This window comes from Chaetodon auriga, chromosome 5, assembly GCF_051107435.1.
Source record: "Chaetodon auriga isolate fChaAug3 chromosome 5, fChaAug3.hap1, whole genome shotgun sequence".
NCBI lineage: Eukaryota > Metazoa > Chordata > Actinopteri > Chaetodontiformes > Chaetodontidae > Chaetodon > Chaetodon auriga.
In genome coordinates this window covers 11,903,424-11,928,914 of record NC_135078.1, presented here as the reverse complement: position 1 = coordinate 11,928,914, position 25,491 = coordinate 11,903,424, and the positions used below count along the sequence as shown (strand labels likewise).

At 41.1% G+C, this 25,491-nt stretch overlaps 1 protein-coding gene across 2 annotated transcripts in view; it reads left to right on the top strand.

Moving 5' to 3' along the window:
* Positions 1-25,491, top strand: part of srrm4 (serine/arginine repetitive matrix 4) — a 63,718-nt gene that overhangs the window by 33,060 nt on the left and 5,167 nt on the right. For both annotated transcript variants that reach the window (XR_013077162.1, XM_076730237.1), the window contains exons 2-10: positions 8,888-9,022; positions 17,180-17,263; positions 17,403-17,483; positions 17,572-17,598; positions 17,873-17,923; positions 20,243-20,326; positions 20,945-21,110; positions 24,096-24,412; positions 24,628-24,822. Coding sequence is in view for 1 of the 2 variants with exons in the window: in XM_076730237.1 (XP_076586352.1) it covers positions 8,888-9,022; positions 17,180-17,263; positions 17,403-17,483; positions 17,572-17,598; positions 17,873-17,923; positions 20,243-20,326; positions 20,945-21,110; positions 24,096-24,412; positions 24,628-24,822 (1,140 nt within the window). In the remaining variant the exon portion in view is untranslated. The remainder of the gene's footprint in view (positions 1-8,887; positions 9,023-17,179; positions 17,264-17,402; positions 17,484-17,571; positions 17,599-17,872; positions 17,924-20,242; positions 20,327-20,944; positions 21,111-24,095; positions 24,413-24,627; positions 24,823-25,491) is intronic.

Sequence of the window (25,491 nt, the reverse complement as noted above, 5' to 3'; positions counted from 1 at the left end):
ATATGTGTTTGGATAATCTTAATAATTATAGCTGTAAAATAGATGTAGTGGAGTAGAAACTATAATATTCTAATTTGAGAAGTAGTATAAAATGAAAATACTCAAATAAAATACCCCCCCCAAAAAAACACTTGAATAAAGTAAAGTACATTTAATGTACTTTACTTTACTGCTTTGCATCATTGTTTATACGGTGTGTGAAGCTCTTCAGTACAAATTGTTACAAAGAATTCCCTTACAGATAAATCATGAACCTTGAAATTAAAATACAAAGCATTATTAGAGCCTAATGTACTGTCAGAGCTTAATGCTGAAGCTGGATGTTAGATTTGGAACAAACTAGCGAAGATGGGAAATTGCCTGGAGCCACCGATACCTCCTAACTGGGGCTGAACAGCCATTAAATCTTTGATGTTCACTTCTATCATTCTGCCTTCCCATCATGCAATGTAAGGAAGAAGAGATGGCCAATTTGGGGCTGATCTCAGCTGCCCAAAAGGATTTGCATCCATCATTGCAATTTATTCTGGCAGGAGGGACGTCACCAAAAATCTATTATCTATCTGTGTGCGTTTGGGAGAAGAAGAAGAAAAAAAAAAAAAAAAAAAAAAAGCACCACTGGGGAGGGAATACATGAGGTGATGTTCTTACCCATCAGAAAACACATGAACAGACTTGTTCCAGGTGACATGACAACTCCCACAACGGTTTCCACAAAGCAAACTGGATTCATTTCTTGGCACCATAAGTGTTCAGTAGTAGGATATCTTAGATTATACTTCACCAAACAGTCTGACGCTCATTTAACTTCAAGTGCCTCTAAATTTCTGAATGTCATTTCATGAATCTCAAGCTTTCAGTACAGAGACCCAATGACATGTCCCCCAAGCTTTGACATCCGCTTTGGTGATAAAGTGGTTGAATCTTTTGCGTATGCGTCTAATTAATTGGGACTGCTTGATTGCATGGCCGTGTTTGTGTGGCGCTTCAGCTGAATGATTGCCTCAAAATCTCTCTTCCAGAAGCATCCACTTTGCATTGAAAAGTTTGAACAGCGTTTGAGGGCCCTAAGAGTTAGCCTTGTGAGGGATGCGTTTGATTCACTTCGTGTGGGTTTAATTGCTCGCTTGTGTCCTTTGGGTGGTGATAAAGTTGTTCTTGACTCGAGTTTGAAACTTGGATAAATAAACTCAGTGTAAATTAAAGCAAAGTGCCCTGGGACCACCCTGTTTGGGTTTTAATTGTGGTAGTAGATCATTTCTTTCCCTTGTAATTATCTCAACTATCATCACTCCTATAATAACGATAATCAATTGTTCCTGGTGGCTCTGACAGGGATAATGAAAAGTTTATTAGCCTCCCTGAACCACACGAGTGTCTTGGGAACTCTTAAATCATCGGTGGAAATGGAGAGGAAAAAAAAATAAAAAGAATCCCACTTCTGCACACTTAACTGTCACTTACACAGATTTGTCCTCAGAGGATGAAGGTCATGCACTTCCTTCCTCGGTCTCCATTATCAGCTCTGATAGCCTTGACGTGTTTACAAGCTTGTAACGTAGAGCAGAGCTCCTTAAGTGCTAATTTGGACAATTTGGCAACCCGCTACTTTGAATAATCAGGATGTTTGGATTGTTAGACTGAGGGCCGCTCCACTGTACAGACTAATGACACTCTGAGGAAATCTTTTCCAGGGTACTTCAACTGCAGAACTCTTGAAAGAAACTTTACTCCAGCATGATGTCAACCCGTATTAAACAATTAGTAGCATGAAAGTAGCCAAAATGTCATCTGTATCTTCAACATGACCACTACACTGAGCTACACATCTTGAGTTAAAATATTGAATGATGAATTTTCTTCGGCTTCAGATTCTTTGTTCTCTTGTTTGCGACGCATCATCCATCGATCGACTGAGGTTGTTTTCTTGGTTTTGCTTTAGGGTTTGCTGTATTGATTCCTCCATGTACATGCCCTAATTTATTTGCCACAGTTTGTTATTCACTTGCTCTATTAGGCATGGGTCTTCTCAGCACTCAGCAGGACAGAGTACCTGTGAGGACAGCATGGCAACCATAATGGATTTTTGGAGGCTGGAACCTATATCAGTACTTTAAAACGATGTGACTGGAGATAAAAGCCACATAACTTGTTTCTCATATCTGTTATTAGCACAGTGGAGAAGTGTCTAAGTGATAAAGATCATGATTAGACACCAAATCTATCCACTGAACCCAGTATTAATGATTTTTAGAATCAGCGTATCACCTATTCCAGTAGTTCCCAATATGGGGATCAAGACAACAAATAGGGTCCATATAGAAATCTAAGAGGTCACAAGACAATTAAAGGGATCAGAATCTGAATCTTTTTTTTTTTTTTTGTCTCTCTGACCTCTGAAAACCTCAGAGGAAACTGAGAGGGAAAAAAAATCACTCTTTGGTTGAACTGCTAATAACTCGTGTCCACACTCTGGCCATGTACTGTGTTGCCGGGTCACAAGTCCTTATTGCCTCATTTTGAAGGAGGTCTGGCATTTTTGAGGAGAAAAAAGATTAACTTTCAATTACTTGATTAAATTATTCACTGATTCACCTTATTGACAAGAGTCTGATGAGAGTATCGACGTGTCTGTTTGGTAAATATGAAGACTGAGGGGGTGCATTTACTCTGGCTCAGCCTAAAGAAACAAAATCTGAATACCAGCACCTCTAAAGCTCACAAATTAACAAGTTAGGCTGTATCTCATTTGTTTAATTTGTGCAAAAAGCCAATATGTTTGCAGTGTTATGAGAGGTTATTCACCATTTCTTGGCTGGGCACAGTAACTGCCTGGAGTCGTTCCCCGGTACCCTCATGGTGATGACAAAACTTCATGGAATGACTGCGCTAAGCTTGGGAAACAGCCTGCTGGCAGTAGCTTCATATTTACCATTGAGACATGAGAGTGCTATCGATTTTCTCACCTAAATCTAAGCCAGAAAGCAAATAAGCATGTTTTCCAGGATGTCCTTCAATGGGTCACAAGCGAGATACAAAACCAATTTAAAATGAAGATTTGAATTAAGAGAATATGGATAGACTTGTGTTGCACTCGCATACGAAGCAAAATGAACTCAACTAAATGGACGCCAGCAGCAAAGGTTGGGAGTGTTTACTGATTTACGCTGAGAGAGCAAAACACAACAGCGAGAGAGTGCGTTTGTGTGTTTGTGCTTTCAGGAATAGATGAGATCACAGAATAGAAAATGTTCAAATGTCCCTCGAGTGTCTCTTAACTCCATCTTGTAAGATCTCATTCTGTCACAGTGGGGAATCTATAGACACAAGGGTTGCGAGGAAAAGGTTGCACTCGAGTGCCGTGTGTTTTGTTGTTTCCCCACAGATCCTCTACACTCGAGTGCTCCAGAGGGCCTTCTGAAGCAAACTGTCAGGCATTTCTTCACACTCTTTGAGTAAACACTTAATTTGAAAGAGCCGAGTACAGATGAAAACATATCTTGCAGAATGTAATTGAGGCAGCTGCGAATGCGATCTGTGTTAATCGCCAGTGTGATTTTGACACATTCTTAATGCAGACACTGGAGCTTTGTACCTCTGTGTTGCTGGTTAGTTTAATGGCTGCCAGTGTGCTTCTTGCACACCTGTACGATGTCAGCTGATGTGAGTCTGAGCCCTCCGACAGTGAGCCGGTGTTGTGTAAAGCAGCTGGCAGATTACAGAGCAGCTCCTGGCAGATATTGTAGCAGTTTATCTCAATTTTACATCGTAAATGGGGTGTGGACAATGAAACTGTACACAAACTATGATGATCCTCCTGTGGCTCTGGCAGTCAATGACGTTTTATGAAAATCTCAGCACAGACCTGGAGGTTCAACAGACAAGCAGATGGTTAGACAGAAAAAAAAAAGGTTAAACATGTTCAGCTTTTCCTTTTGTTTTTTTCAACTGTTCTTGACCAAATAACCCGACTGGTGATGTGACACATTTGCTCTCCTGCACATATACACTGTACAAACCAGTCCAAATGTCCAAGGGGACATCTTCGAATTACTTGTCCAACTGATGGACCAACATCCAAAGATATTCCGTTTTCTATCACATAGTATTTTAAAGAAAAGCATCAAATATTCACAACTGAAGCTGAACTAAAGACTCTTTTGCTTGATAGATGACTTCAACCAGTGTTTCTCAGTGTTTTTCCCTCAGGGGCCCCTCTTCTGTCACTGAGTAAACTGATGACCCCTGACTAAGTGGCATAGTTTATGGTTATAACAGTACAGAACAACTTGCAGACTGTACAATTAACCCAACTGGTGAACTCAGTAACTGCAGGGCGTTTGTGTAAAAGGAGCGATTTGGGTGAATTTTCAAAGTATCCTCGGGTAAAATACTGAACCCCAAAATAGTCCCCGATGCTGTGCCATCGGTGTGTGAGTGTGTGTGAATGGATAATGCTTGTAATGAGCAGGGAAACTGTCTATATTTCAGTTTTTGTCTTGCCATGGCACCTCAGACCCATTCATTACTGACCATGCAAATAATTGACAATGATTCTATACTTTTATATTTTAAAAGGCTAAATAATAAGCCTGAAACAGCTGAGCACTGTAGATTTTAGAAATCCTTATTCAAACACAAACAAATTGTGTATTTGTCTGGGACTATTTTTAGCCATGGATTTGGACACCTGGAAGGTACTGTGTATTTGGAATGGACAATAAACTGCAGTGCCCGTTCTCATTGTAGTAAAGGAACATGTCATCCAGTGCAATGGTGTGGCTCACTGATGTCACTGACAACAATGGAGCTTGTTTGGAAAAAAAAAAACATTGTCAGCTAAATCCAGGCAGGAATCACCAAAATGTAGTTGGCAAATTATTAGCATATAAACATGTTTTGTAGGAGACAGCATCAGCGCATACACACACTTACACACTGACAGAGACACATGCCATCTCTCCATCCAAATTTGGAAACGCAAAGAGGTGAAAATCACATTCTCACCCTCTTTCAAAAAGCGTTCTCTGTTTGCAGTGTGTTTCTGTGCACCATCTGTCAGTATTTGGTAGCCATCCACATGACATGAACAGCAGAGTTGTATGCCGGAGCAGAGGGGCCCCATGTTGAGTGGATTGAGACACTCCCTCTGTGACGATGACAGAAACAAGACCGAGTCACAGCGTGGTCACTCCTCTCAGTCTCCAATGACAGAATTACTCATCGCCAAGGGAGCTGTGCTGAAGCATACATGTACAGTGTGACACAAATGATGAGGGAAAGAGGTCAAAAGGTCAAGAAGTGGGATTCGACCTGTATCTGCAGTGTTGCTGAACACAGTCAATGGCTTCAATGAGCGGTATGGGTATGGGTATTCCCATCATGCCATACTTCAACAGAGACTGCAGTGGAGCTGATCCCAGCCTAAGACTTCATTTTACCTTTTTTATAGTAAACAAATCTAGTCAGGATTTTGGAGGATTAGTGTCCACGTAATTCTTCGTCATGAAGTACTCTCACTTAATCCACTCGGTATTTGCATTCATTTAAAGCTTTTTGCCCATTTGGTGCTTTGAATTGTCCCTTTAAATTCTTTAAACCACTGCCCGGTTATGAATTACGACAACACAAGGATTGTCCGGGCTTGAGAGACAGTGTGTGTGTGTGTGTGTGTGTGTGCGTGAGAGAGAGATGGAGCGAGGGGTGTTGTTTGAGGGATACAAACAGCCCTGCTGTAAATCCAGGTGCTTATATCTTTGAAAGTTTCAGCCATAAATCGCAGAGTTGGATCGAGGGTATGTGCATCCGTGATAGCAAAACAGATTTTATTTAGATCTCATCAACCACAGCTCTCAGAGTGACAGTTAATAACAAAGAAACAGAGAGGGGGGCAGAGCTTTGGGCCACTTTCCACTCCGGCCTCCTCAGAGTGGAGCATTTAACAGCACAAATGTTTCAGCCTTTTATTCTCCTGTGTCAAGTAAATTGCTTATATTGTTCAGATCTTCGCAGGATCTATTACCACCGACTGCAACATCAATATCGTTTGTCATGCTAAAAGTGCTCAGCAGACTTCTATATGCAACTACGGTCTTATTTAGAGCTGCGAATTGACTGTAATTTTGTAAGTTGGATTTCTTATGATGCATCAGATCAGTTGGAAATGGAGTGGATATACTTTGTGTTTTTATTGGCCAGATATGGGCTGAAATCAAGTCTTTGGGATGTCCACAGGGATATGATATATTTGCATGGTTTCATGGATATACATTCAATAAACATGACCACATACAGAGAGAAATATATTGAATTTCATATGAATCTAAAGGCCAATACAAGAGGTAATTGCTCAAAGTAGGCAGTAGTGTAGCAGCAAGATGCAGTGCTTATTGTTGGATCAGTCTAAAAACATAATTTTCCTTCTGAGATGGTCAGTGTTCATCATCATAGACTCATAAATTCTGGCCCGACTTGCTCTTGAGACATGACATGCATGCCGCAGACAGCCAATCAACCACATCTTTTATGATGTAGCGACCCAAGTGATCAGAAAAGAGGAACCACAAACCATCTTCACCGTTCCACCTGACAGCATTCCCCTTTCACTTCACCATGTTTACATCTGTGGAGGGACAAGCACTATGTGCTCCTATGATTTCACATCATGGAACATGTTATACAGGTTATCAAGCGCGCAAAAAGGGGCAAAAAAAAAAAAAATTATGTTGCAAGGTCGTGAGGTGTCACAAATGTTGCGTCAGCTGTCTTCCTCTATGACACCTTGCACATGATAAAACAAACAGTTGTTGCACCTGGTGCTCATTTTCCTTCCTGATGCCCCAATCATGTTGTGCGGTCTCATCATTACAGATATGTCATTGCAACATACGATTGGATGATATACAGAATGGAACATGTGACGAGTAAATGATTTCTGTGCTTGCCTGAACTACCACAAGGCTTCATCATGCCATGTGTTCTGTCTGATTGCTTTGAATATGTACTTTTTTGTATGTTGTCTCCATGAAACAGTTATCTCCTTTGTACGAGTTGTGATATGCGCTCAGGTGCCAGTTTATTAGGTGCACCAAACTAAACCTGCTTTGACTGTTGCTTTGGATTATGCTTGGATTAGTCTTCACTCGGTGTACCCAATAAACTGGCCACTGAGTGTATTTCACAAGGCAATGTCAATTACCATTTATATCATTGTAGCTATCCCTTTAAAACCTCATGGCAGATGAGGCCAATGTGGTCATATTGCAACATAATTAGTAGGCTGTAGACAAGGACACTTTATTTATACAGCACAATATACAAGGCAGTTTCAAAGTACTTTATAAACATATCCACTTAAAAATAAGATGAAAAGAAACTTTAAAAGCCTGAATAAAAGAAAATGTAAAAAAAAAAAAAAAAAAAAAAAATCCATTTGTATGTATATAGAAAACAATGAAAATAAAGACATAATAATGTAATAGCATATAATAGCATAATACTTTGCACTGACCAATGAAATCTCTGTCAGTTATTTCAATCGCTGAATTAGCCAAACGCAGATGCTCCTACATGGTTATTTTATGTTTTCTCTGATTTTCCAGAAGCTGTATTATATCAGGCAATATCATTATATTAATATTATGATATCAAATTGTATATACTGTGATAGAGGATAGCATGCACGTCTCTGAATCATTTCTCAGCTCGTTACTTCAAGCATTGTAAATTACATGCAACAATCCAGAAACGATATAAGCAGACATTTATTTGCATGTGCAGCAACACTCGGAGAACATGAAGGTTCCTCACCCATCAGCCTCCTTGATCAGACTAATCATCCTACCGGTAGCTGTCTTTATCTCCCCGATCACCTTTCAAACACTCGGTCATGTTGGAGCACCCAGTGTGCCGTTTTACATTATTAGTTCCATGCCGGGGGCACTCCATCTTATGCAGAGAAGCAGAGGAAAATGAAGGTGAGGAAGATAGAAAGCGACGGCTCCTGCCTGCTTGTCGCTGGGGGAAGAGGACGAAGACGTGGCGTTGATGGCCTAATCTCTGGCTCTGATTATCTCCTCATTACAATCAGACGGAAGCCACTCCAAGAAGAGGAGAATGTGTAATTACGCTCAAATCTCCCATGACTAAAACAGAGCATAATAAGCAGGGCCAGAGCTGTGTGCTCACATCTAATCATTCAGTTTATTTAGTCATTCGTTCTGCAGCATTTGACTACGGATTAGGGTTTTTGGGAGGCTCAGGTGGAAATGGGTGAATTAGTAAACACCTGATTTATAGCAGCACTATTTTGAAGCCAGAAATAATTTGCCTCAATTTTAAAACTGCAGAAAACATGTTTAAACACGAGGCTGGGGATGTGACTCGTAGTTTTTCTTGGCCTTGCTTTCATGCCTGTGTTGATATGTTAATACCTAAAAACGTATAAGCTCTGGTTTATCGAATATCGGGAAAAAAAATTCAAGGAGACGTGAACTATTCTTACAGCTGTGCGTCTCCCATGGCTGCATCTGCCTGGCACGAGATAGAAAACAACATTTCCCAAAATGTCAGGGAAACTGAAGCGTGTAAATAACTACATTTCAATTGACACCTCGATTTGAATGGTAAATGGCCGACCTCCAGTTTTCCTGGAGAATGGCTGGCTGGGAGAAATGGAGGGGAATAAAACACATATCCAGTAGACCAGAGGGAATAAGGCTAAGCAAGCATGCTAAATCCTCCTCCCTATTGTATGATGGAAGTGATAACTGTGTGGGCAACTGGCAGAATCACTTTGAAAAAGTTCTCATGTCGAGAAGAAGCCGAAAGAGTGAAAACTAAATCATTTTCTTCTTCTTCTTCTCCTTCTTTTTTGCTCCCCTCCCAGCTTCGAGACAACAGCCTGCCAGCCACTTAAAACCGATGAGAGGAAAGCTGCGGATCGCAGGGTGGACCGCTCAGACAGAAATGGCTGCATCAAAGGAAAAGGACGCAAACACCACAGTCATCGCAGGGCCAGGAGGTGAGATAGTCTTTACGCTCTCACAAATGCCAAACAGGAGCACCTGAAAACCATCAAGAGGGTTTTCTGATCTCAAAGACAGAGGACTTGCGAAGAAAAGAAAAAGTCAAGGAATCAATGTCCTCTAAAGTTGTAGGGTTTTTGATCACAGTGAAACATTTCTGATGATGAATGGTTATTTGTTTCGGGGGGTTGCTTTTGTAGCTTTAAGTGCTGGTGATAAAGCCTTTTTAACAGTACAACAAAACTCCTTCAGGGTTTGACTCTCAGAGAGAAAACAGAGCTAATCTCTATATTCTGGTGCGGGGAACGTAAACAGTCTTATCGGGTTGGGCCCAGTGGAGAAATACGTGTTGTGAGGAATTCCACACTGTGTCATTCAGATCCTCTCTTTTCACCAGCACCTTGAACCAAAAGTCTCCTTCACACACCGGGAATCATTTTCAGGCTTCTTATTCTGAGGTGGGAAAAATCAATTCGGGCAGACTTCTTTTTTTTCTTTTTTCTTTTTTTTCAAAGAAACCTCTTAATTAATCTGACACCTTCAAAGCCTTCGCAGTCACATAGCAGGGAAGCAGCCAGTGATATGTAAAACACGACTGAAGCCGCATCTGAGGTGTGTTAGAGAGGATCATAAACATGAATCACTTCTCTTTGGATGAACTTTACCCAGCGGCTGCCTCTCTTTGTTTTTGAATTTAACAGCGAGCTCAGAGAACACGCAGGCGTGCAGGCTTCTAATCATTTTTCTGGTTTGTGTACAAGAAAAGACGTCTGGTAGAAAAAGATTTGTAGTGCTCTTTATCCTTGATACGGGGAGCTCTTTTCCGTGAATTGATCTTACACTAGAGGGCTTCTCCATACGGCAGTGAGATATGCAAAGTCGTTTGAAACTTAAGTACTGAGGAATCACATGAGATGTCTTCAGTAAAGTGGACACAGCAGACCAGTTTTATTCCAATGGGAGGATCTCAAGACCTTACCATAAACGGATCTCGCCTTCTTATCAACTTAGTTACAAGATGGCGACATGAGTACTTGCTACACAAATTTGACATGTTGCCTTTGCTGTCTTATGTTTTGCGTTCAGCATCGCTCTCATCCCAGGTCATCAAATACCATCACTTTGTCGCACTCCTCAGCATCTCATGCACAGGGTACCCTTTAGCGTCTGTGTGCGACATGCAAAGCCTTCCTGACAGAAAGCCATTCTAACACGCAGCGAACAATTTAAAACCTTTGCTGCTGTGAAACGGTCACAGTTTGGTTAGGGTCAGGCAGCAAAACTACTTGGTAAGAATGAGGAAAAGATGGCAGACTTGTGGTTTCTCACAGGACACGAACCCCTTTCTCCTGGGTGAAGGTCCTGTGGACTGACATACAACTTCACACCGACCTCCAACCCTCTAAGGACTTTGCCGCTCAAAATACCACTTATTATTACTGTGGATAGATTTTGGAGTTAGTTGAAAGCCTGGTGCGTCTAATACAGATGGTAAAGGTTACCTTGAGCGTCTGTATGAGACAGTGAGGGGAGGGACAAAATCAGTATTTGACATCCTCGGACTGAAGCCACACTCTGTTTCATAGAACTGTATTCACTTCTTCAGGCTTAACTTCAGCCCGGGCACCATGGAGAGGAGCTACACTGAGGCTACTCAGATGCTGACACACTGTACTGATATGACACAGGATTTGACTACTCTGAAAGATCCACTAAAAACAGCTAAACAACCTGTAGAATTACATTCGTCATGCTACAAAATACTGTACCTGATGTTGCTGTGCGTTGCTGCTGTAGTTGAACCAGCTTCAACTTGCTGTCAGATGAGGCACCGGTGGCCCAAAGGTTATTGAAGTGAGTTTGTCATTGGAAGGTTGTTGCTTCCATCACCTGGATTGACAGACTAAATCAGGGTAGGGAAAGTGAAAGGTGGCACTTGCCCCTCCCTCATTATGAACAGTGAGGTGACTTTGAGCGAGGTCCTTGACCCCAGCTGCTCCAGTGGAGCTGCTCTTTAAAATACGAAGAAAAAAAAGAAGAAGCTGCATTTTTGATGCATGAATGTGGTGTGAACACAGCCTAAAAATGCTGAACTCAAGCCTCCATCCAGGTGGATTCTCTTTGAATATTATAATTTTTGTAACAGCAGTAATAATAGTTTATTCATAGAACACATTTCTGACAAAAAGCACAAAGTTATGAAAATCAAAGTGTCTGGACATAAGCAGCAATAAAAAAAAAAGAAAGAAAGAAATGGCTGCATGGGGTCGAAAACAATAATCAATTATACAGTGTAGATAGAAAGAAAGAAAGAAAGAAAGAAAGAAAGACACACATGCACACAGACACACAAAGGGCCATTGAATAAAAATGGCTTTTAAGTTGAGATGCTGATGCTAAGTGGAAGGCCGTTCCAGAGACAAGTCAAGAGTAATAATCACCACAACACTGCTATTTATCAACTTTGACCACAAGGTCAGCTGCTATGGGCAGAGACTCAGGAGAGGACAGCGACATGCAGTCGTGATTGAGCCTCTGCTTCACACAGAAGCATCACGGCCACCAAAGGTCACTGGCTATAAGCAAATAATTAATGGATCGCATTTGACCAAGAATAGAAGAAATGCATGAAAAAGACTGTGCTTGTGTTCATTCATTTCCACTTCCACAAAAAAGTGGCTTATGAGGTGGATGCATTTCCCAATTCTTTGTCTCAACCACAAAGCAGCACAATAGAAGCCTGAGAAGTGTCCTCTGTTGACAAAGACGTTCGCTCTTTGGATTGTTATGTTGCTAATTGGCCAACAGCAGCACAATTTAACAGAGCACCCAATGCTAATTATAACATTAAACCACAAGCCACTGAGGCTGGCTTCCCTCTAGAACAGGGCTGCCCAAAGTGGGGCCCGAGGGCCAAAACTGGCCCACCGTAAGTGTCTGTTGTTTCATTTTCATGACTTAAAAATGTTCTGTAAATATGTAGGATCCCGAACAATGAATTATTTTTCAGAATCTGAGCAAGGTGGGCAGAGTGACAGGAGAGTGACAGAGCACCAGTCAGTTAAGGGAGCTTTGGATCTGCATCTTAACAATACCACCATTAAGTTTCAGCTTTGGCCCTCCAAGGGAAAAAGTTTCTGCACCATTGTTCTAGAAACTAACACCCAAAGCCGTGATCACATCACAGCGCCTCACACCAAGTGAGTGATGTATTGTTCTTATAATGACATGTCTGGGATGTACTTACATGTATGCATTTACGGTATTCATGCATGATTGTGGCAGTGAAAAAAGCAACATGCTCTTCAGGAAAATAGGCTGCATTCAGCATATTCTCATCAGATGTACCCAAATCCCTTTTTCATACACCATTGTTTCGCGCTATCACCATTCCAAGTGTAGCTGGCAATTGACTGCACTCTTATTCCGCCTTTCATTCTCTCCGCCTCATCAAAAGAAACTGTTACTGCTGGCAAGAAAAAATGCAAATGCTTGCCTTGTGCTCTCTTTCCACAAGGCCAGAATGGTAGAGGTGTTAATGAGTGACAAAGCGTTCTCATTACCAGGAGAGGGTACTTGGGCTCGGTCTGTCTAATCAGCCCTAATGCATTTCAGTGCCTAATGCTCCCAAACTGCCTACTACAGCAAGCAGGGCCATTTATTATAGCAAGACCTTCTTCTGAATCCAATGAAACCGGCACATAGTCTCCAGAGCTCTGTGGTCGCATACATCAAGCAGGAGTGCAGTTTGTCACTGTCTGGATCAGTTCACGCTCACCTGTTAGCGTGACCTGCTGTTTGGGGAGCATAAAGGTACATTTCCTTGAATTTTGAAGTGAATGGCCGACAGTTTCCCTCCAGTAGGCAGGAAAGTGTTTAACAATGATACAGCTACTATTTGTAGACATTTAAATATATTCTGCCCAGAGCTGAGCTAAGCCTAATTCTGTGCTATGAAAACGTTATCAGGATATTTATAATGTTATTCAGAGTTAATCTTTTATCTTAATACACACACACACACACACACACACACATATATATATAAAAATTTGGTCTCAGAGGGGACTGCTGATCTACCCATTTTTGTCATTAATGAAGATACATTATAAAGCACATTTTTGTGCTTGCTTGACTCTTCATTCATAAATTCAAAATAGCTCTCATGAGCCTGAAGTTTGAGTGATCATAATTTGGTTTCCATGCATGGTTTTTCTTATTAAGTCCTGGTAACGTTTTTGTTTTTGTAACCTTTTTAACCTTATTTAATCAGGGACGATTCACTGAGAGGACGCCTCTCTTATGAAGGAACACACTGATCACAGTTACACCCCTAGACGCTGGCCAGTGCAACCATGGGTTCATGTGCTGGTCAGTGATGAGCTCTAATGGAGCAGCTGGGGTTAAGGGCCTTGCTCAAGGGCATCGGCGACCTTCTGGTCATAAGGTCACTTCTCTAACCTTTATAGAAGAGAATTGGGATGCCATTGATCTCTCTCATTGATCTTTTCCTCCATGTTTCCTCCTCCTACTCCTTTGTATTTTTTACATTATTCAGTGAGGAAGAAAACAAAGCATATGATTGGCTGACACTCATGCATGTCTTTAAATAAAGCTGAGGCTCTCTCATCTTGTGAGTTATGGTGGGCAGTGCCAGATGCTTTTTGAGGTTTAATTCTCAATGAATGGGGTCCTGTCAGGAGAAAGGTTAACTCTTGTAAATGTCTATTTCCCCTTTTCACAACTGAGCCTTTATACTGCATGTTGGGAAGATCATCTAACTGTACCAGAGCCATAATGAAACTAATATGGAGGCAGCTACAGAACTCATCAACTGGTCTGCAACTAACAGTTATCTTCAGTGTCAGTTAATCAGCTGATTCTATGATGAAGTTTTTCCACTATAAAACACCAGAAAATAGTGACCAGCACCTGCCACAAATCGAGAAAAAAACAGCTCCTAAATCAGTCCACTAACACAAAAGATTGATGTCATCTCATCAAAAGAAAGCTGCCAGAAAAAACAAGAGATTTGCTATGTCTGGTACTCAGGGAGATGGGTTGGGAAGGCTCAAAGCTTAGCTGTTTCTCCCTTGATGGCCTTGATGGACAGTCGAGTAAAAGAGAAGCTTGACTTGACAGCAGGTTTCAGTGAACAATAACACTGAAATAGTAAATAGTTGATGGAACTTTGCTTGACAATTGACAGATGACATGCTGCTTTGATTGTTGTGATAAACCCTAAGATGTGACAACTGAAAATGACATAGACTGGATGAATGCGTCATGCATGTCAACAGCATCATTTGTTCATGTCAGTTTACAGTTCAGTGTGTCTACATGCACCCTTACATTTCTTTCTGTAGTGCCTCATGTGTCCATGTCTGCTCCCTCCTCTGCCTTATTCACTACCCTACCATTAATGATGTAAACACATCAAATCACTCCTGCGTGGAATTCACATCAATTTTGATTGAACCAACACCACACACCCTTTCCAATTTTCCCAATAAAGCATATTTTCATCCTCATTATCAAAGCAGAGGTGAGGCTGTCCTAGTGAGTTCCAGGCAAAAGCATCTTCTTACACATCTCTTCTTTACTGTGTATCACCCCAGCTGCTTGCTCACACCCTTGTCTTTGCTTCCTATGAATTTCAGTCTGTCTGTACTTGAAAGGCTCATTCAATGAGCCCGTGGCGCTTCAAAGGCCTTGATCTCCTTTTCCACATCAGTCATTTTCAGAGAGCAAATGAAGTGGACCTCCGGACAGCAATCAAGCTGGTCAACAGATGGAACCTGACAAGTTTCTCCTCTTTATAATGATGACTTCACGCTCGAAGAGAATAATGGACAGAGGACACAAATATCTCAGGCTAGCATGAGCATGTGTGTCTGTGCACATGAAGATCTGTGCAGGCGTGTAGTGTCCGTGAAACTGAGGCCTGCGAATGCATCGCACATTTCCTGCACCCACAGCTGGCACCTATAAGCTTCGATCGAACTGTTCTTTGGGGGGGTCATTGTTAGCTATGCATGTCAGTAAACCAACCTTTGTTTATAAGGTAGTCCTAACAGGCATTAACATTAGCCTCTATTACAATAGAACTGACTAGTCGAACACTGCTACCCTCACTAGTTGGCACTAGAAATACTGGTCAGTTAAACTATTATTTTAATGTACACATATAAATTTCAGGATAAGGTCCAATGTTCATCATACACGGTGCAAAGTGCTTCACACTTCAGCAGCATTTAAAACACATTTCACTAGACTGTGTTTAACCTTATGGATTAAATTGCGCTCAAATTTGACTGTTTTGTGAGTGCTTTTCTTGCTTTTAGAGTAGTCAACCAGTCTAAGATCAAACTTCTGTTTAAATGTCACAGAAATTAGTCATTAGGAACATCCCGAGTGTACCCAAATTACCCGTGACAAGAAGTCAGGACAGGTTGGCTTCGACTAATGGTTTGAACCAGTGCAAAAACTTATTTCAAAGTTCTTGCACTCTAGAAAGTCTCAAAGACAGGTGCATGAGATCAAAAGTTCTGACAGTGAGTATTAGTGATTGGTGTTGTAGGGATTTTTTTTTTTCGTTCACAGACGTTTTTAAAAAAAATCTGTCTCTTCCAAGTACCCCAGCTGAATGGACTAGCTGCTGTCGGAGTCTTTGAAGATTAGAAACTCTTCTCTCACACACATCCCACATTTTCCATACCTAGGTCATCGAACAAGATTAACAAGAAGTTTCAGTATCAATGACAAAAATAACAAATTGCTAATTAAACATTTCTGTTCCATTCTGGTAAAATAATAGAATCACACATTTATAAGGGCAATTAGCTGTTCACAGGCATTGTGATTTTTTAAGTGAGGTCCTAAGGTTCATTGTATTAAGTGAAAGCCTATTGCACTCCTGCACAGCGTGTTTTTATGTTCAAAACAGCAGAAGGGGAAAAAAGGATAAGGGACAATCAAGCATGCCTCTGAGTCAACAGCCAATAGGCAGCCAGAGCACAGAATCAAAGGCTAGATAGGAAGTGAAGACAGCTATGTGCATTGGCAGAGGATGGAATGTATCGCAGATCTATCTCATGTTTTCAGTCTTTACTTCAGTGAAGCTCACTGGCATGCGATCTGTTTTGTGCTTTGTACCAGTTTGGATAGGATTTCATCATCCTGTTGTGATGGGATCATCTCATACGGGACATTTGGCTCGCAGATAATCTTGCTTATGTGTGTCAGGATCAATCAGGATGCATTTATGTGCAGTTATGTGATGCCAGTGATGAGTCATGTGGATTATTTTGCCCTACTCAATCTGTTCTGGTTATTTGTCTGCAAAGATTTTAGGGAAAAAGAGTTTTGTAGAGGGAGTTTCACACTTTCACACAGAGAAAAGTGTATGCAACACTTAAGTATGTGAAAAATATTCCTCACACAGTACAATTGTGTATTAATAGCGCTGTTAATGTGCCGTTCACACTGAATCACTGATGTGATTTTAGGTTATCACTCACCAGTTAGTACTGTGAATATGAGTCATTCTTAACTCATGTCAATGGTATGTATAGGTTGGTTTGCGAATACGTTATTATACTATGCTATACTTATTTACGTTTACTGTGCCCTCTAGTGGCCGTAGTTATAATGACAGGAGCAAAGGAAGTCAGGTGACATAGCAAGAAGAGCAAGAAAGTCTGCATATGGAGGAAGGTGGGTTGGATGGATGGCTGAAACAAACACTTCCACCCAGGAGGCCGCTGATCGTGTCCCATCTGGAACCAAAAGTCAATGCTGACCCATTTTAAGCTACATAACAACTTATCTATGATCTTTTTCTAAACCTAAGCAAGTAGTTTTTGTGTCTAAACTTCAGCAAATGAAGAGAAGGCTTGTTGCTGGTACTCTCCTACAGTGATATATGTCATTTTGGGAATCATTGGCAATCGAATATTTGGTGGTACAGGTATGAGGATGTTGGCTCAGCAGACTCAGAGTCTAACATTGCAGATGTTGGGATTTAGAAGCTGTAACTCACACCCCAAAATCTTCTCCTCACCCTGCTGAATCCTTGCGCCTGAGATTTCACATCATATCCCATCACTGGAATGAATCCAGAGGTGTCCCCTCTGCTTTGTCTCTGCTTGCAGCCCCTCCTTTGACGATGAACTCTCCCCTCGGCCCAAGGGGAAGAAGAAGAAGAGAAAGTCCGATCGGAGGAGGAAAAGGAAAAGGTCAGTTCCCAAATTGAGATGACTCTGCAGTGAGTTATACTGTTGGACACCTTTTGTCGCTTTTCCTGAAAGTTAATTAAGAGGAGGAGGAATGCTTGGTGCTCACTAGAGTTCATGTTAATCTGTTCTCCTCCTTTAGGTCTCCTTCCTACAGCCTGTCGCCACTGAGGAAGAAGAAAAAGAAGAAGAAGAAGAGCTCCAAGAAAAGCAAGCGGCATAGGTAGTTCTTGCTTGCTGTGACAATATTGGAAAAATGGCATGATGTTTATTTTTCGGTGACCAAAATCATCTGTTTTTCCCTATTCCAGGTACACCTCCAAAAAGTCAAAACACAGGTATGTATACTGCTATTGCAAAGGTCTGTGTATAATTTTTAGCATGTCTAGTGACTTTAATCTCTAATTTAATGAAACAGCAAACTGTTCTCATCTGGATACCTTTCTGTCCCAAGTGTGGTGTAACATTTAGCGTCTGCTAAGATTGTTGGATTTCCAACTTAAAAGCCAATGTCCTTAACAGTGTGTATCAGTAAGAAAACAGGCTGTCTGTGCAGGCTTTGTCAGTCTTAACACTCCTCGCTCATGACTCTATTCTCTTTCATCCCACCAGCTCTTCAAGTTTAAAACATAAGAGGAAGGATGAGCGCAAGCACAAGAAAAGGTCAGTCTGTGACTGTTGCATCAGAATCATGTACTCTCCAAATCCTTTATCCCCCCCTACACACACCACCACCACCACCTCCTCCTCTTCCTCCGCCATGGTAAGCCCATCCACCCTTTTCAGAACACCCATTGCTGAGGAAGAAAGAGAGAGCATCCTCCAAAATGCTCTCATGTAGGGGCACGCTGGGTGAATAGAGAAACGTCCAGCTTTTATTTTTCTGAGCAAAGCGTGAAAAAAGCCTCGTAAAGAGGAAAACTGATTGAAGGCTTGAGCCACAAAGAGCAGGGGAAAAAGGGGTGAAAGAGGGTAAGAGAAACCAATTTCATGCTGTGATCTTTCAACATTTTATAATTCGACTTTGGATGAGCGGGCCGTTGTTTGTAAGCACAGAGCCAAGTTCAGTTGTTGCATACTTCAACAGAAACCGCGGCTTTCCAGCTCTGTACAACTCTCTCGCCTCTTTTGTTCTCTTCGGGCCTTTGTTATTCCTCTATACTCTAATCTTCTCTGACGCATTCTCCTATTTTTAAAACACAGTTCAGATACATCAGAGGTGGAGATGGACACTGAGAAAAAAACATTGAATTATACATCCTTAAAGTCATGTGGGCTTGATCTGATCGTTCCTTTTTAATCTTGAAATGTGCACCTCAGAAAATAACATCCAAACTAACAAATACAAATATGTGCTCCGCAGTGCAGCAACTAATACTCATCTTAATGTTTGATTGATCTATCCGTATTATCCTGTGTATCAGGTGAATTGGTTGACTGGTATTTTCAGTGTAGTACATCTTGGGTACATCTTATTTTCCTCGTTTTAGATCTTAGCGTGACTGAATTGCCATCTGTTCCACTTCATTCATTCAGCCTGACATATCCATTCCCAGCAGGAGTTGCTAGGAGTAGTTAACTTCATGTTTTTCACATTGATTTGAAAAGAAAGATGTTGATTTAGTTATTTCTGTAAGTCGGCTTACACCAACCTCTACAGCTGTGCCAATCACATCCACACTCATAACCATTTTTTTCATGGGTATACCTTGGTAGGTGGTTAGCTGTGGAAATGTCATCCCCAGTCTTAATCACAAGCACAACTCCAGACCTGTTTGAACTCACAGGAGTCCATCTTGCTAGGCTTTGAGTTATGCACTCAGCACAGCAACAATAATAAAGAGATTAGCATAGATGCTGCTATAACATCAGTTATGTCAGAACTGGAGTATTTCTTCATTGACAGAAGAGCGCCAGCAGCAGCTGTGGCTCAAGGCGTTATGTTTTCAGGTTGTCCACCCCTCCGTCTTTCCCACTCCCTTGAACGTGACACGAGAATAACACCTTGACACAAACGTTCACTTGGACTCCAGAATGAACTGATTAGATTTGGTGGTTAAAGGTCGAAGGTCACTGTGACCTCACAAAATACATTTTTGACCATGAATCAAGAATTCAAACACCAAAACACCTGTAAAAAAGCTTTTCTGGCCATTATTCAACACCATAACTCAAGAACAGAAGGGGAGATTGTGAGCATACTTCACATTTGGTCAGATACTGAATTGGTGACACTAAGCTCTGATGTCCACCTTGAAACTCTGCTGATTGTGTTGATCTTCTGTGCTGCTGAGTTTACAATTTGTAGCATCTTTGCACCAACATCCATATTTGAAGCATTGTAGTCAGTCATCTGTCCTCCTCTGTAAAAATAGTCTTGAAGTGAAGACAGCATGTTTCTATGTTTCTAAAATTTTGACTGGAATCATGCATGCCACTGTAGTGATGTCACCAAAAAATACACTTAATAGCCTTTATTAATGTCCCTCAAAGTCTTCACTACATATACAGTATGAGTCTGGACAGACATAACTGTAAATTCAACTTGACTGGTTGGCGGAGACACACAAGGCGTTCATTCTAGTTTGGAGGTGTCTGTCTTTTTCATAGTGGTTGACGGTCAGCACTTGAAATCTCAGGCCACCAGAGCACCACAGATCAGCCAAACTTATGTGGAAGAGAAAACAAAGTCAAAGTGTGAAACACCATATCACAAAACAAAAAGTGTCCATGGACAGTAAGCACAAGTTGGACAGCAGACACAGACCATCAGCTACACATGTAATCAACTCACAAAGCTATAGAACAGATAGAAGCAGCAAATGTTCATCTGAGAAGCTGAATTTTGTGCTTGTAAATCACATGAAGCGATGATGAAAATGATTGTCAAGTAGCTCCAGTCGATTGTCTAATCATAGTGCTCTCTTTGCTCCTTATCCACTTGTGTCTTCTCTCCTCTGCTCTCCTCATCACCTCCTTCAGTTCCCGGACTCACTCGAGGCGGAGACGACGCTATCGGAGGTCAGACTCGGACAGTTCTTACTGCCAGTCTTCCACAGAGGACAGGTAGGAACCCGTCCCTCCCCCCTCCCCGTCCCCCTGACTCCCTCACTTTATCTTATCAGCCCGAGGTGTCTACCGAGTTCCTGGTCACACAGCAGCGATGACTGATAAGGCAGAGGTGACTTCCACATCTCAGGCACGACCAGCCCTTATCACAGCTTCACAGGAAATGGCCCCAAATTCTCTCCACAGATCAATGCTCTCAGTTATAATGACATACTGCAAAAACTTGGACGTGATGATGACGATGACGATGATGATGATGATGATGATGATGATGTTTTTCGCAGGTGTTATAGATTATATTGAAAAGGTTTGTTGACATGGTGATGTGGCCACTCCTTGAATAATCATCCATCACCACTGAATAGAGAATATTACATTTAGGGTTCCTCAATCTTTGATTACACAACAGATTGCAGTTCATTTTTCAAGATGGCCAAAACGAAACGACAGGAAAAAATGTTGCTGAAGTAAATTCAGATATTTCACTGACATCAAATGTGCACAACTGCCAATTTCTGTCCCATTCTCTGAGGTGAAGAGTTGGCTGAAAATGAAAAGAAGCATTTGCATCATGATGCTGTGTCATGAAAACTAAATCCAGCTTTTTCCACACAGACACCATGTGCAGAAATCTGTGGCGCATCAGGCATTAGGAGACCTGGCAGCTGTAGTAGAGGAAAGCAATGGAATGCTTGACCACACGGACATGAAGTGGAGACCTGCCACCAAATCAGTGTGTAAAACGGCCCCAAAATATCGCTCCATCCTCTCAACCGCCACCGTAAGTACACTTTAGGACTCTTAACGGTGCTGCTGCTTGTTCACTTTGATTTCTCAGTTATGGCCATGTAAACAGCTTATTGTCAGTCAAATAAAATGCCGACAGCGACGCGATTTGGTTTGGAAAATGATTCTCACGGAAGAAAAAAACATTTTCTTCTTTAGCTCATCAATATTTTTCAGAAAATATCCTTTAATGGATCATGTTTACAAAATGAGAAATTGTGCATGGCCTTACTCTGAGCTCCTTTCATAAATAATTTATTTTTTGCAGTAATTTTGTCAGTGTTTGTTTTCCTGTTTTCAAAACTAACGGCATCAAGTTCTTGGTAGAGAAGACTTCCTGTAATAATAATGGTACCGCTGGAAAAACTTACGCCTTCTTGAAGTTTTATTTACCCTCCTGTTGAGAAATCAAGTGTTTAATTCAAGTGAAAATTAACGTTATTGCTCACTATACGTTTGTACTCCTTTATTAAAGGTATTACTGAAAAGTTATGAACATTTTGTGCAGTGTGAATATTCAAAGAATTATTTAAACAAACTGTACTCATCACAATCATGGTCAAGACTAGGAAAGTAATACCTTTGGTTGGCTTGGTTGGTTCTTATCTGTGCTGTTCTGCAGAGGTGCAAAGCACTTGCACTGCACAGCTGTTACCGTTCTGCTTTTTTTTTTTTTTTTGTCAAACCATAATGCGTAAGCAGCAGGCAGGAAGTGTGACAGACTGTGCTTGGTTAGTCTGTAGAGTTTGAAGTTTAGGGACGGTGTGAGACAGGACATGAACCATTAGTTTCTCCCAGGCGACATAAACGTCACACTGCTCCTTGTACTTGCACCCATCAAACTCATTTAATGTCGGCGTAAACATTAAGGAGACTGGGCTGAAGACTGAGATAAAGAATGATCCTTTAGACTCATTTTGGAATAATTAGTTTTCCTGCTAATTTTGCTTTTAATGCAGTATTTTGTCTGTGACAGCTAAGTACTTGCACACTAGCATTCAGGACAGACATGATACAGAAGCAGGAAAAAATAAATAAATATTATATTTTTTGTGCTTTTCAGTCCCCTCTTGTCATTGCATCTGCTTTATGGTCCAGCAGACAGTTTGAGTGCAGACTTTGAACTTTAAAATTGTGCTGTATTGCAGGTTGATTTTCCTTTCTTTCTTGTGATGTTGTGAAGTGATGTTTCCCAAAAGACCCTCACAGATACAGCAGTATGTCCTTAAACTCATTGTCTTGTGCTTATTGGAGCGTGAAATATATTTAATTTCTCTCCAGCAATCATTAAATTATGCTAATTGCACAGACGAATGTTTTTAATTACACACCACAGGGTTTTAATTGAAATTCAATAAATTAATCCATATATTGAATCACGCCTGGCGTTTCAAAACCCCAAAGTCTTTCAGGAGGACTTCACAGTCGGTTACTGGGGGGAAGCCTTACTGTATCTGAATTATTCAGTGGTGTTTGCATTTACTTATGGGTTTTAATTTGGTGAATAAAAGACACACAGTTTCAAAGTGATGGAGAATGATCTTTGCTTAATATTTCTTTCCCAAAAAAGCAAGCCATAAAGGGAAAGGTAGGTATGACTGGACAGGAAAACCATCAAAAATATGAATAATCGACATGAATGTGGTTGATGTTAACATATGTCAACCGTTTCTGTAAACATGATTGGTGAATTTCTTTTGTGGTGGAAGCATAAGAAACGTTGGGGCAACAAAAGGAAAAGAGAGCACACAAGAACCATTAGCAACAATACCAAGGCAGAGATGAAATGTTTACTTGGCGGCAGCCTTGTCAAAATTCCTCGAGGTGACATTGAAGAATGTCTCTGTTTAACATTTCTGTAAGTGAAATCTTTTCCTCTTGAGTATGCACAGACTGTGTGTAGATGCGACTGGTAAATTTCCCTTCGGGTTGGTTTGTTGTGTGGACTATAGACGAGATAATGGGAAACCGCTGAGAGGACAGACTGGATAAAGTGTCTTGTAATCAATAAGTAAAGAGAGATCATATTTTTCTGAGATGAGTCAACTTTGATTCTTGGAGAGTCAGTATCCTTTTCCATCTGTGGATATCTGCAGTAAAAATACACGTTTTAACTCCGGTGTGCAGTAGTTGTACTCGCATACAAGCACACTTTTAAAGTATTCTGGGACTTTTCGCTCCTGACAAACTCCAAAACAATGCACCATTAAGGAAAGAAAAAGGAACATGCCAATATAAGTCTAACTGGCTCTGGGTTTGAAGAGAGGGTTATTGTCTTTTTCTTGCAATTTACGACTCTAATGATGCACTTATGTTGCCCGCTCTTCCCTTTTTCTTACACCTTACCTACTTAAGGAGGAAATCTTGATTGGTAAGTCGATGCTATCCGCAGATTTAGGGGTTTACTTGTAGGTCGGTGCAGGCTAATTATTTACTTCTTACAGGAGAAAGAGCACAGTCATCTGTCCTATTGTGAGGGCTTTCTTAGTTAGACTGATGGGATCTCTCTTTGTCTGCAATCCTTTTCATTTCTACATAATACCCATTTTGTGATGTTTGTTCAATGTTCTTTAAATGAGGCTTTTCAATGGGGCTATTGTTTACTCTTTTTCTCTTCACTCGAGTTAGAGTCGGTAGATTTTTCCACACATAGTTTTTCTTTCTTCTCTGCTCTTTTGTTGTTCCTTTCATATAATTGTTTTAGTTTAGCCTTACTTTATCTGAATTTGTTTCTTGTTGATTTCTTTGACTTTAGTTGAGTTCAGACTTTCTTTTGAGGTTAATCGCATGCTTCAAATTTGCATGATGTCTTTATCTTTCAAAGTTTTCTGTCCCAAGAAAAAAGAAATCTCTTCTCTGTGTTTTCAAGGGAATATGTGCCTTTGTAATAGACTATTCACAGTGCATCAAAAGCTGATAGCAGGTTCCATTTATCAACACACCTTTGGTTTTAAGCTGCAGCCTCTTTGTCTGTTTGCAGATTTTGTCATCAAAACCTGGAAGCGAGCTTTTACACGGAAAAGGGTCTCAGCATTTATCGAGCCAGACGGAAGGACCGCACGATTACGATTCTGGGAATGACACGTCTTCGCCGCCATCAAGCAAAACTGGTGTTTCTCGGGCGAGTGTAACTGGCAACAAGAGGAACCACTGTGAACGTCTGGCCTCGCCAGAGAAGCTGAAGTTCACTGACAATGTCTCTGATTCAGGAAATTCTGTGACCAGCTACGCTTCCTTGTGTAAACCTTATGGGGAGGACGGCTTGTCTGCAACCCTTTTCAGTGGAAACGGCAAGAGGTAATGTTGTGTTCATAATAAATAATCCATCTGAATGAATGCTTCCCAGGAAAATTGCAAGCTGTTTATCTTCTGTTTCCACGCTCTGTTTCCTCTTTTGAAATATTCATCATATGAGTGAGAATAAAGGAGAGCATTTCTTAAAAACAAAACAGGCTCCAGTTTTGGCTTTATCACTCAAAGCAGTGAAATGTCGAAATGTGTTTTCTTTGCAGAGAGCAGATAACCTTGGGGTGCCGGGTAGAGGTTGTGAGATCTCCAAAGACCTCCAGCTGCTCACAGAGGGTGAGCAAGTCGTCTAGAAGGCGACCGAAAACCCGGTCATCCAGCAGCAGGAGCAGGAGCAGGTCCTCGGGGAGTTCCAGATACTCCGGACACTACTCACGCAGCCTGTCACTGTCATCTTGCAGGTGGGTTGACTATTTTTATGTTGTACACCACTAACATCCAGTAATACCCAAGTTACAGGAAGTACATCTCCACTCATGTATTTCAATTTGCATTTAAAAAGCAGGCACCCTGGTGACCTTGTGATTAAGGCTTTGATCATGAACCACAATATCCCTGATTCATGTTCAGCCTGGGGTCTTTGATGCATGTCATTCCCCATTTGTTTCTGCCCTTTGGAAAAGAGAAGATTAAATAAAAGCTGCTGGAAATAGTTTTTTAAGCCATGTTTGTGCTGTAGTTTGAGGGATGTCAGTGTCATTTGGTTAGTCCAACACTTTGGTCCAGACTTATCTCAGCAGCCATTACTTATGGATTAACCTTTGCTCTGGAGCGCCACCATCAGGCCAGGAATTCAGTGTGTCCAATACTTTGGTTTACCTGCAAAACTAATGACATTCCCATCATCCATAGCTGTGCTTAATGTTTATTGCTAATTAGCAAATGTTCTTATGTTAATTAAGATCACAAACATGGTGTACAGGCCTGTGCTACACTAAAAAGTCCACAAAGTGAAGAGTAAAATGAGCATGCATGTCAGGGTGTACATAATGGTAATGTCCCCATTTCCAGTCTAGATGGTCGACGCCACCGGTGAATCAGACGAGACAAATTAATTCATTTACAAAATA